Raw genomic sequence first — 13,017 nt, 5'->3', positions numbered from 1 at the left:
AGTCTGTACAAACTGCACACACTTATGCACATCTGTACTTACATCCTGTAGAACAGCTCCTTATACTGATCATCACCCCGCCCACCTTCCACCAGGTGATCCAGCTGGGTGATGATTTCATTCTCCACCTGTACCAACAACACAAAACTGTCATCAGTAGGAGCCACATATTCACAGAAAATGTACATATGAAGAAGACACAGATAACTTTGATTCAGCAAATTTATGAAATACAGTATCAGAATACTTTACACTTAAGCTGTAGCTGTGTAGAAATGTCTAGCACCACAAAAAGATGTTTTCATTTGTTGGAAAACTGATTTCTAAGGACCTTATCAATTTTCCTTGTGGGCTTGAATGCCATCAAAGCATTAACAAATGGTAAGCATAGCCTACAGCATTAAGTATCATAACTTTTTTGGGTTTTATTTCTTCGCCTCTACCCACCTGGTTGAAGTTTCCCCTGGTTGCAAACTCACACTGCATCATGTCGAAGAAGATGGGGATGGTGTGCTCTCTTAGCTTTGTCTCTGGGATCAAAGTCATCTCTAGCATGGGGCCAACCATTTCTGGGATGAACTTGATCTTATGTTGGCCTGAAGAAACATATAGACAAGACACAAATTAGTTTGATCCACAGAGTGACTTTTAAGGGCAAACACTGCTACATTCATTCAAATATAGCCAGTTAAATATTTGTTAATATACACGTATGTAACAGCTGTGAAAATAAAACAGCTAATTTAGTAATTTAGTATTTTCATCTTTATAAGCCTAAGTTAGATGAAGAAACTCACCGAGGTTGAACCACATGGACAGGATTTCAAACCCAATCACCCTCCTCATGTCCTGGTACCTGGGAAAGGAGAAAATGACTTTCAAATTAACACAGAATTGATTCTCAACAAATCAGTGAGACTACATGATTTAAAGTTTTCGAAATATAGAAAAATGTTACAGTTCTGAGGTGTGTGTAAGTGTTAAACTCGGGTTGGTTCACAAGCATCACTATATATACTTGTCACAAAGAAGGCAACTGTTACAATTATCATGGAAGCTCATCTGTGTTGGTTAATAATACAATGCTAAACTTCTTTCCAACACTAAGGTATTCACTGATCAGATTTTCAGCAACCACTGTTGCCTTCTTCAGGATCAATAAAGATATTACTAACTTAAGAGTATAAAAAAAAGTTTCTTGATCCTGGAGGTGACAGTTGTCGTTGAAAATTTGATCCATGAATACCTTAGTGTTGGGGAAAAGTTTAGCATTGTATTATTCTAACTGTTAAAATTGATTATCCAGTCCAAAAATCCATCCCTGGCCTGACTTACTTGTTGATGATCTTCATCCTCTTGGCGTGAGAAAAGTTCTCCAGCTGTAGTGAATCCTGCGTCAGGAAGGACACTGCCAGGTGGAAGAAATTGTTCCACAGCTATGGGAGAGGAAACAGAGCAACACTGTTCACATACAGGTATCCTTCCTTCTGAGCAATCCTTGTGTTAGACAAGATACCTACTGTAAAGTTGTTTGGCCTTTAAGGAGGTCTGAACTTCAACTTGGAGACATCCTTTTTGTTTTTGCCAAATGCAAAGTGTTAACTCACCAATACTAACATTTACCCACCAACACATTTGACATAGTAAAATACTACTTGGCAGCTTATGCCACGGACACAGCACTTTCTAGTAATTCATAAATCGACAACAACAAAAGAAAATGTGCAATGCAAAATTTTTGCTTTTTTGGTGTGTCATTTTGTCCCATTTATGCCCAAAATATAAGATGTATTTAGCAAAAACAAGTTTCTTTATAGTACATCTACATGTAGTCATCAGCAATTTGCAGATCTTACATACAAGTACTTTGTAATCGTGCAGTAATAACTGGTGCATTAATATGTAGGCAGAATGATCTGAGCAACCATTATAACATGTAATATGTATGTAACTTGATACAGCAAGATGCACATACACGTACACGTACACGTAATACAATTACACAGTATTGGAGCCAGCCCTGAACCAAACTGCCATGCAGCACAAGTATGAAGACATTGCAAAAACAATTACCAGGTTCCATGGACTAAAACTACAATTAGAAACATGCCACAACTTTCCACAGTTCTATGCCCAACATGTACAGATATTGCTGATTTGTTCTACTACAGGCTCTGTTCATGAACAGTCATCAGTCACAACAGAGAAAGCTGGGTAGCAAGAAATATCCTTGAGAATCACTGAAGGCATCCAAATGCACACAGGGCACACAAACATGCATGTCGTTATTAATAAGCATAAAAGAAAAATGTCCACATAAAGCAGAAGCCCTGGCATTAAGTCCATTGCACCTGTACTAAACGTATGCATGCATGGTAGTTTGTTATCAAGGCGACTACCGCAATAAGAGCAGAGAGCACGACCATGATCATGTGCTTATCGAGAAACGGCTGGCAGTCCCCTTCCCTATCCTGACACTAGTGGCAGTGGAGAGGGTTGGAGGGGAGAAAAAGGGAGAGAAGTTAGTGATCTGCAGCATGAGTTAGCTCAGGAGGTATAGAAAAACAAAAAAAGGCTTCAATAGGCAAAGTGAAACAACAGTCATCATGGAAGGGCAACAAGAGCAATATTCAGCAGTTAAGAGCACTAAAGATGTGTTAGCATTTGTAGACATAAAAGTTTCATGAAGACTGCCAGGCAAAATTGAAGGGAGCATGCAGTGAACACAGAATTGAGGTATGAATGCTGTAAAACAATTCTTCATTGCTTTTAGCATTTAGCACTGTACTGCTTTGAACTTTGTTGTTTTCCATTCCACACCGTATAATTGTACTACATAAATGTTTTATAGTTCTACAGATCCAACAAGGGTGTATTGACAATATTTAACATCTATATTAGATATCTTCTTCTATAGGTATCTGTCAGCTCACATGATACTAAAATAAAAAGCCTGTAACAATGGTACACCTGTCAGTTCTTAATCTTCAGCCCATACCTGGTATTCAAAGTTGTTCTCATCCAGGAAGGATTTGTGAAGCGTCTGTGTGAAATACTTGATGGCAGTCAGGACAACGCTGTGAAAACAACAAGTTTGTAGTCATCATTCTCAACATTTCAGTGCGCACCCTAACAAGGCAAAAAATACATCAAAGGTGTAGAGTGGAAATAATATCAGTAGAACTACATAATGTGATCACTTGTAACAAAGCAATGTACACTGTAGTTGCCTGTACTGTACATATGCGTAGAGGCTTACTGGTTTTGGTGCATGGTCATGACCACCCAGTCTCTGGGGTACACATTCTTGCTGACCAGGTCACGGAACACCATAAAGATCTCCATCAGAAAGTCCTGGAAGGAGAAAGTAACTGATAAGTCAATTCACACCCATGTTCATACCTCCCCTTGTTCATCTCTTGTCAGAATGTTGTAAAAATGTATGCAAATTGCATAATACATTTGCCTTAGTTCACTCCAAACACTTCATGGAGGGCAGAACTTTGATTATTTGATGACCTCTAGTTTTTTAGATGACCTCAAGGTATGTTTTGTATACAAAATGATTATGAAGAGAAGATGAAGTTCTTACCAGTAGGTCACTTCTGCTGGGGAAGGCGTCAATGTAAGCCTGGTAGTGGAACTCATTCATTTGACGCAGGATGCCCGTCATACATGCCACAAATGAACCCTGTTGGGATAATGTGGGGTAAATGTCAGTACAGGATACTGTATATTAAATCACGTGGTTAAAATCCAGCTACAGAATAATGCAATTGGTCTAGAAAATGCTGTAATAGTCTAACTATATATTAATAACAAATTTGAAATAATTACACAGAAACTGTTACACAGTGTTAGTCACAGGCATATTGTTGATAAAACCTTAATTATTGTGTTTCCGTTTATTTTATTGTCTTAAATCTACTGTTATCTACACAATGTCATGTATATGTGCAAGGAGATACAGGTTGCAAAGTAGACATGCACCTGTTTCATTATCCCTTACGCTCTATGAGTTGAATTCTGATAAGCAGATAAAACTTACAATAAGTGGTGCATCCCTGTCCATGAAGATGACCGTCTGTATCACAGTCCTGAGGATCTCCTTCATCACTATCTCCATGTCACCGTGGATAGGACCCTGTTTCAGCACAAAACCATTCAAAAATCATTAATATAAACAAAGAGGTTTGCACAGCCATGAAATTAAGAAAAATAACTGTACCACTAAAAAATAGTAAAGTAAATGGGAGAAATAGTACATGTAAATAATTGAAATAAATAGAATCAACATTCTCATACAACCCATTATGATCCCTTATGTGCAATCACTAAACTTGTTGTACATGTAACATAAAACAGAATAATATAATGGTGCGTACCACATCTTTCCTGTTGAGGCGGTCCAACACGTCACTCAGCATCTTCACACAGTCTGGCATTTCTTCCTTCCTCTCGATCAGCTTCTTCAGCTGTGCCATCATCATGGGCAGGAGGATACCTCGGCACTCTACAGGGTACAGGTGGTTGGGGAGGTTTACTTTAACCTTTACCTTAACCTTCTGAAGTAGCTGTTTGGCACCCAGTTCTCTATTGGTTACAGAGTTAGGCAGCAGGGAGAAGGTTAAGAAGTAAGGAGGATGTTACATTATTCAATGGCATAAAGCTGGCCTTTCTGAACGATCCCCCATGCACTCTACAGCAGAACTGAAGTGACCTACATGTACTACTTAACACATTGGGACCAATCCCTAAAGTGAGCTACAAAAGAAAGAGTTTCATGTTTAAACACAAATGTCTCCCATGCTACAGAGGACAGGCAGGACACAGTTCTTCAGTGTCCTACTGTCCTTCCTTTACTGGGGACAATACTCTCTACACAGAGACTGGAGTAACTATCCAAGTACTGTACTTAGTTCCATAGTTCTGCACCCTTCTTACCTGACAATCTGAAGAGGTCACTGTGGACGATGTTGTTCATACACTGAACCTTCTGCTTCACCAGTCGGTCAGGGGGAATGTTGTTGATGAAATCCTTCAGCAGGAGGCTGGAATAAGGACAGATGGGGTACAAATAGCACAATACTTAACATCTGTATAGGATGGTTTCATAAGGGGTACATTCCTTTCAGACTTTTCTGGGCTTCATGTATGTAAGTCCTTTTTATATTTCAGATCTTTCCTTCCTGTGAATACAACTTAAAAAGCACTGCTGCCAGTGTGTGTTTCCTTTACAATTTTGATTGGAGAAAAAAATGAACATGACATTGTATACATGTGTGTTTATGACATGACTATGGAAGTACGACTGGTGCAGTGAGTACTTCACAGTCTAACATCCAATCATGATACCTTTTATTGCTTTTTCTCCTAAGTAACTTATTGTAGTCAGGAAACAGGTGGCTGCAAAAGGTCCAGAGAAGGAGACTGGAGGAGGGACAGGGTGGACAGAAACAGAGGAGAAGGAAAAAAACAGAAGCAAGAATAAAATATCAATGGCCAGCAGATGGACTGTTATGAAGCAGTGAACATGACCTTCTGAAAGGGCATGCACACTGATTTTCTTCTTTACCGGTATCCCAAATGAAGTTTGTTGCAATGAAGCAAAAATCAATGTCACAGACTTTGTGTCAAGCAAATAGAGAAACATCAAATAAAGAATTGAAGAAAAAAGTCAAAAAGCAACATAACATAGCATAGCATGGATTAAGAAACAGAAGTGTTTTGCTTCAAGTCTCATGCTATCGAGAAATACCTTAGTTCTTTTGGATCGAACACTGTGATGACATCAGGGATGACTGTGGGAACGTATCTCAGTGCTGCCCCCTAGTGGCAAGAACAATATTGCAATCACTTCATTGTAAAATGCTGAAAAGAACTTGACACAATATAAATGGTCCTTCCGTAAGTATAACATTCAATGTGATAATTCTAACACTTATAACACCTCCTTAGGTTAGAGAAAGTTACCGAATAATAAATCACAATGATTGTAGATCATTAGTGATTAATTGTAATTGTGAACATGACATTGGTAGAAAAAAATTGCTGTCAAGCAAACCATTATTCATGCAGAATTCAAACTTTCATGAACACAACCATGATGAAGAACAAGTGCCAGGGTGAAAGTAGAAACACTTCAAAACATTCTTGTATACATGGTAACCTGATTTGATAGAACAGTGACAGTTCCTATTACAGTAACAATTATATCACAGGAACTTGTGGCATAAAATTACAATAGGATTGGCAGACAAGTATAAGACAGAAGAAAGAGCATGAAAAACAGAGTTCTATCTTTATCATAGAGATAGTGGAAACACAAAAGTTTCCAAATGAGCTTATAACATTGTGATTCAACATTAAAGGACATATAAAAATTTCCCAAAAATGTCCAAGAAATGTTTAAAAGGCTACTACTCTACCAACACGTGTCCCACAAAAAGGCTTGGCTGCTAGATTTGCAGTGATAAACAGACAGAAGACAGTAACATGTGTGCATATACAGTACATCACACAGCTGTGAGGAACAGTACCTTGATTACTCTCTAGAGTCCAGGAGGAAAGGAGTCGTGCAGAGGGAAGACAAGACACAGATTAGGCAGACATAAGGCTTTGAGACTTCAAAAGCTGTGCATGCCGGGAAGACAACAGAAGGCAGTTACATAGCCAAAGCATGGTTCCAGCTTATAATGCATTTAGCAGTCATAACAATCTGAACTTGTTAACATCTTGATACAAACATCAAGACAATAGCGTTGTCAAAGCAGAAATTGTAAGCAACACAGGAGAACAATCGAAACAAAAGACAAACTGTCATAAAAGAAACATTGAATTATAGTTTGAGCCTGACATTTTTCTGTCGCAGCCGAAGGCTGACAGAGGTTATCCCTACCTGCACCCCTACTGTAGAGTCAGATGTGTACGTCATCATGCCGTTCAGAGACTGGAAGAGATGTCGGACTGCTGCTTCAAACTGCTGCTTACCTTTCCCCTCATACAACCTGGAAAGGTGTGAGTCACATTACACATAAGTATGAAGAAAAAGGGTAACATAAAAGGACGAGACAAGCACTTGAAGTTGTATTGATGAGTGTATATTGATGTTAAGTCTATCAGCCGAGCTATCAATCTGTTATGGTGTAATTCCAGCCCTGTGACCAATTACATTCCGTGACCAAGCCCATATTACATAGCACAAGTGACTACAGGATAAGCAAATACATTTTACATGTAGGAAGTGGTTACTTACTGTGAGTAGAGCACTCTGGATCTGACAATGAACTTGAAGATGTACTGTAGAGACTTCATGGCCTTCAGTAGAGACTCATGGTTATCCCGCTCATTTGCGTTGTCAATGTAGTACTTCAAAACAACCATCAGTTTACTGGGAATAGGGAGGAACAACTTCTTTTACCTCAAAAGTTCAAATTGAAACTACACTACACAACATACAATGTCTTAATTATGAAATTAAGGAGTATAAAGTAGAAAAGTTAACAAATATATAGATTAAAATGCAAGCAACACTCAATTTTTCATTTTATACCTAGATTGCAAGGACATTAATTTTTACGTTGAACAGTTAGTCCCATTTATCCCATAGCCTTGAAATCTTCCCTCTTGCCATGAAGTTGGCAATAAAATGATAAAAACATTATAGAAACTGCAAAGATATAACGTTTCTAGTGATGTTTGTGATATGAAAATGCCTCTACCATAACATTTAGGTCAGTAAAAAGGAAAATCATTCAAATTGTAAGCAGAAAAATCATGGCCTGATTGTTCCTGTGAAACAAGAATTACAGGCCGGGATGATCTATAATTTTACACAGGGCATCCCCAGAGGGTACAAAGGTTCACCACAGGCATTGTCTAAAATAATTTGTCTACAAACCAGTACGAGTCAAACTATTTCCATCCCCACCATAACTAATACGTCATGGGTATCTCCCTCATAATCCCATGCAAAGCATCCACTGTAAAGGTTGCTGTAGTTTTTTATTCAAAAACAGTCCAGATTCCAACGGCACAATAACAATCTATTTGGCACAACTGAACCAACACAAATAGATTCTAGTTCAGTTATGCCCGGGGGATAGGTTTAATCTGTTGGAAGGACTGTTAAGACCCAGAAAGCATGCGTGAAGGGACAGACCACAAAGTATGTTAAGCCTTAAGGGGGTAAATATTGAAGAAAAAATTCAAAAGTTTTAACAAAAAACGAACATGCACAAGAAATTGACCACCAATGGTGTAGAAAAATGTAAGGCAAGAAACTATGCATCTTCCAACCCTTCCTGCACTGTCCCTAATATGTTGATTCTTTTTTTATTGCATGTGTTTAAAATCAGTAACAAAACTACTATCCAACCAAAGTGGCCTTTGCCACGTTAGGATACCAGCAAGATACAAATGTTGAACATAGGAACCATCAGTGTAAATGTGTGCAGTCATACATGTAATATAAAAATGTGAAAGACAACTTCAAGTGGCATTTCATCTACAGGTGTTCATGATAGCCATCCTTTCCACAATGCCAAACTGAGGATTCCAAGATGATTTATTGTGTTCCAGTAACAATGCCCAGCAGGAGATCACACCTATAACAGGTGACAGACGTGATGCGCTGGGATGGTTGTTTGGTTTTAACACAACAATACCTGGTGATTCAGACAATACCCAGTACTGAATCACCTGACACCAGGTACAATGAACCCTGCACACCCCCTCACACAACTGTCTGGTTAAAAATTTCACCTCAAATCCTTGGATTACACTTATTAACAACAAAGAAAAATGGCAGCAACACAAAGATTTTAAAGCAGGCTAAATTGTACGGATTTTGCAGTGTTAACCAAAGTGGCTGTTTTGTTTGAGTGCAACGCATTATCCCATTATATACATGTGTATTCGTAATGGTGAATTGTACAGATTCAGGACAAAACCATCAAATTTACCCAATTGAAAAAGTCTTTATGAAATCCAAGCCTTTGCTAAAGATTTAGTGTCTATGAATGGGAAAAAAATCACATTGCTTACAACATTAAGATTTTATCAACATCCTCGAAAATTCGAAAAACATCTGATTCAATATTCTAAAAAAGGACCACAACATTCTGCTTTAGTACAAACAAAACATTGAGACAACAATTTTTTAATTAACTGTTTCTCTGTCTATTTACATGCAAAACAATGTAGTCGCTTAAATCAATCAGGCAGTCAAGAGACCTGTGCAATCTTCTAGGGGCCGGTAATTATTGTCATTAAGGTCTGAAAGAAACTGGATCGTTAAGAAATATGCAGTGTGCAATGTTTGCACAGCAACACAACACCAGTTAAGAAAATTGATGTCTAAAGAAAACAGGCAAAGTTAGAAACAGGTGAGGAGTGAAACAACTAAACATCCCCAAAGAACTATAGTTACTACTGGTAATCTGTGAACAAAGGGAAGACTAAGGTGTACATGTGACAGTCACAGAATCTAAGTCACAAATACAACTTAGATAAACATATTTGTTTGTACACCTAGCAGAATTTACAGGTCAGCGTTCAGTAATTTTTCATTTCAAGCTTTCAACCAACTTTGGTGACTTTTTCCCACTTACATATTTCATGAGTTTTTTTTGTCTTTCCTTTTTGACAAAAACATGGCTGAAACAAAGGGACTCACGAGTAAGTCTCCAAGTTACATCTGGTTACATCAACATCAATTTCCTTTAGGTCTTAAACTTTTAAACATTGAATCTTGATCCCTGAGCTCCACTCTCTACTCTCCATTCACAGCTCACATCAACATAAGCCCCCTGAGCATTATCTCCCAGCTCAAATCAGAGCCCCCCTCCCTATGTACATGTATCTAACATCACCTGCTGAAGAAGCTGGCATCTTGACACAAGGTAAAGCTGGCCTCTCCTGACAGAAGCAGCTCCCGTTCTGGGAGCTCTTTCATAAGCGGGATCATCTGGCACATGGAGGACCTTTTAGTTTTACCCGATTGTTTTGAGACAGAATATGGTGCAAATCCCTTCATGGCGAGAACTCGAAATACTGCCTGTGTGGCCAGAGGCCATATGAGTGACTAATCGGGTCATGGGACATGCTGCCACAGAGGCACACAGTTGACCTTTAGAGCATCAAAATGGTCATGTCATGTGGTTATTAGAGCATTGAAATCAACCACACACACTGAAGTTGCAGGAATTCTAACAAATTGAATCTAAATACTTAATTGATCTGGTATAAATTGAGAACTTTTTAAACTATGAGCCTATGTATGAGACCATAATGGGGTCTCGACTTGCAATTTTTTAGTGTGTTTTGTGTACATCTCATTAGCTACTGCTACTGTGAACAGCTCAGTCAGTGTCACAAATCATCATCTATTGTAATGTTTCCTACCATCTGGGAAGAATCTAAAAAACTGCCCAGGTGTAAAAACTCATTAACCAGGAAAAGATGTAATCTTTGTGAACAGAAGTTGGCCTTGACATATCTGTTACCGTAAACTAAACTATAAGGTAATCATGACCATTTCCCTGCTATCAGCTTCAACAAAATGAGAGGGCATTGACCAGTGAAATGACATGCCTCTTAGACTGATAACATACCTCTTCAGTGTAATAACTTATAAACATCTGAAACGGAACAGATTTTTTAGCAACTGCTGTTAAATTTGCCTTTTGTGGTCAAACTTTTCAGTGCTAGATGTTTTAACATTCAGATGCAATCCTCCCTTTTCCCCATTCCTTTTAGTCTATACCTTAGCTGTGCTATGCTGTAGGTGACTTTTGCAAGGACCAATGCCTGGAAAAGTGGAGGCCTGGCTTCAATACATCAGGTCCTGTAATAGCTCATTTCATAATTGCTCTCCAAGGAATTTGTAAGTGGGAAATGATAGGGTAAGACACCAACAAGTAGGACAGAAAACTTGATTGTTCAGAGGAAAAACAAGTCCTTATGTGAATGAATTAAAACTATAAGCTAAAAACTAAAACTGGTTCATAAATTTTTCTCATCAAGACGTAGATATCAACAAACTGCAAGTATATTTTAAATGTTGATCACTCTCTAGAGTAAATGAACTCTTGAGACAGAACGGGGTGAATTCAGGGAAAACATATTTTTCTTTCAAACATGAAAAGTAGGATCAGATCAGGCGACTGGTACCTTGTATCTACTAGTAGATTGGTTGATTCTCCCGAAACATAATATGTAAACACCTTTGCCCTCAAAAGTTAATACAATTTGTGCCTACTGTAGATTGTAAAAATGTAATGGTCCTTCAGTGCCTCTGTGTTATGCTAGGTGTCAAGTACAGAAGTAAGGACAACCTCCTAAAGTGTGTGCTGTCCTCTTACATCCCTATTCAAACATGTACTCACTTGTAAGCCAGTGTGGCGCTGAAATGCTCCCTGATGTATGTGTCCAGTACAGGGTGGAACTGGTGGAACTTCCGGTCAGCAATCAGACCAATCACACCAATCTGTATGGTTCAAAACGTTTGGTCAGAAGTGCTGGAAACTGGGCATAATTCATATGAGACAGGCATCAGAAGTGTTCTTGACATACCCAACTGCCTACAGTATGCGTAACTTACAACTTACTTCACAATATATTAAATTTCTTTGTGTATGTATAATCTAAGTGTATCTAATGACTCACCAGTGCATCGAAGACCAGGTTGTCATACAGATCCGAGTCTTGGTTCTCCATAAGAATGTTGAACAGAGCATCCAAGACGTCTTGAAGGAACTGGGCAGAATTAAAAAAAATGGATAGTTTAATCACCTTACTTTCCTTACTTACAGTAGCATGTTCATGTACTAAGTGGCATGTTTAATAAGATGAACAAAGAAAGTAATGAAAAATACAGGTTGTCCCTGTCACAATGGTTACCTTGACAACCTCCTCTCCGCTGACCTCGCACACCTTCATGAGTGACAGCAGGCTGTTCTTCAGGTTACCTGGGTTCGCTCGCCACTTCAGCAGCCCCAACAGGTCCACTGGGAAAATAATCAGCCAAGAACACAAGTTAGATCATTCAAGCATTGATGCCATATAAATCAAATGCTTTTCAATTAGTCTTTGTTACCATGATATAGGGTGAGGCTGCAAATGAACGATGAAAATCTTAGTAGTATCTGGTACAGGCTACAACAATGGTCATAGAATTTTTAGTGAAGTTCTATTTTGCACAGTAAGAGAAACATTTTTTTCATCCTTTGCCCCTAGAACCCACAGATCAATAGACGATCCCTGCTCACCGTTCTGTGTGAGTTTGGTGGAGCAGCCCAATGTCTGGATCTGGAAGCTGTCCTTACTGAGGGACAGGCTGCCGGCATGCAGCGTGGACTTGCTGTTGTTGTTGGTCACACCTTGTCTGTCCATGGCAGGCAGACTCAAGTAAACCTTTGCCTCGTCTGGCTTGTTTCTCTCACACTGGAACAACAGATGGGAAAGAACAAGTTGGACTTAAGTTATACTGATGCTTTTTGGATTCGTTTACTAATGATTCTATACAAGTGAGTACTTAAGATTGTACTTGAGATTGAATCCAGACAAACAGCCCAACATGATGATGATGATGAATATTGTACCTTGTAGACTGCCAGGTCATGTTTGCCATCCCTGAGTGTGGTCCCTTCCTGCATCATCAGCTGCACGTACGCAATGGCAAATATCTTCTCCTTGCGATCTTTCTCTGCAGAGGGAACAAAATTCCAACACTTCATTATGTTCACAATATCAAGATATGACAAGTCTAATCAGTCATTTTGCCTCATAAAAGAAACAGCATTCAGCAACATATTACTTACCTATAAACTTTGAATGTCATATCTTTGCAAATTACTTTTCATAACACATGAAGTGCAGCAAATTATCATAGTTCTGTTACTATTAAATTGAGCCTTACAATGAGCACCCGCAACAAGGTAAACTTCAGGAATTCAAAAAGGTCTTGCTCAGTTTTTGAATCTACAGGATACTACTTCCCAAGACAAAAGATGATGG

The 13,017-nt window shown here is 38.7% G+C and overlaps 1 protein-coding gene across 7 annotated transcripts in view; it reads right to left on the bottom strand.

Annotated features, from left to right (window-relative positions):
- The window catches only part of LOC136430399 (dedicator of cytokinesis protein 1-like), a 47,161-nt gene that overhangs the window by 18,554 nt on the left and 15,590 nt on the right, over positions 1 to 13,017 (bottom strand). For 2 of the 7 annotated variants that reach the window (XM_066420955.1, XM_066420958.1), the window contains 20 exons: positions 12,603 to 12,706; positions 12,270 to 12,444; positions 11,902 to 12,008; positions 11,668 to 11,757; positions 11,388 to 11,488; positions 7,256 to 7,390; positions 6,899 to 7,007; positions 6,540 to 6,551; positions 5,759 to 5,829; positions 4,945 to 5,051; positions 4,386 to 4,513; positions 4,049 to 4,144; positions 3,593 to 3,691; positions 3,260 to 3,354; positions 2,999 to 3,077; positions 2,424 to 2,477; positions 1,336 to 1,436; positions 798 to 856; positions 448 to 596; positions 43 to 128 (listed from right to left, as the gene is read on the bottom strand). In XM_066420955.1, coding sequence (XP_066277052.1) covers positions 43 to 128; positions 448 to 596; positions 798 to 856; positions 1,336 to 1,436; positions 2,424 to 2,477; positions 2,999 to 3,077; positions 3,260 to 3,354; positions 3,593 to 3,691; positions 4,049 to 4,144; positions 4,386 to 4,513; positions 4,945 to 5,051; positions 5,759 to 5,829; positions 6,540 to 6,551; positions 6,899 to 7,007; positions 7,256 to 7,390; positions 11,388 to 11,488; positions 11,668 to 11,757; positions 11,902 to 12,008; positions 12,270 to 12,444; positions 12,603 to 12,706 — 1,957 coding nt within the window. The remainder of the gene's footprint in view (positions 1 to 42; positions 129 to 447; positions 597 to 797; positions 857 to 1,335; positions 1,437 to 2,423; positions 2,478 to 2,998; positions 3,078 to 3,259; positions 3,355 to 3,592; positions 3,692 to 4,048; positions 4,145 to 4,385; positions 4,514 to 4,944; positions 5,052 to 5,758; positions 5,830 to 6,539; positions 6,552 to 6,898; positions 7,008 to 7,255; positions 7,391 to 11,387; positions 11,489 to 11,667; positions 11,758 to 11,901; positions 12,009 to 12,269; positions 12,445 to 12,602; positions 12,707 to 13,017) is intronic. The other 5 variants (XM_066420956.1, XM_066420959.1, XM_066420961.1 and 2 more) reach the window with 3 other exon arrangements.

Source organism: Branchiostoma lanceolatum, chromosome 3, assembly GCF_035083965.1.
Source record: "Branchiostoma lanceolatum isolate klBraLanc5 chromosome 3, klBraLanc5.hap2, whole genome shotgun sequence".
Classification (NCBI taxonomy): Eukaryota; Metazoa; Chordata; class Leptocardii; order Amphioxiformes; family Branchiostomatidae; genus Branchiostoma; species Branchiostoma lanceolatum.
The sequence above is the reverse complement of the archived record's forward strand: the minus strand, read 5'-3'. Positions and strand labels throughout refer to the sequence as shown.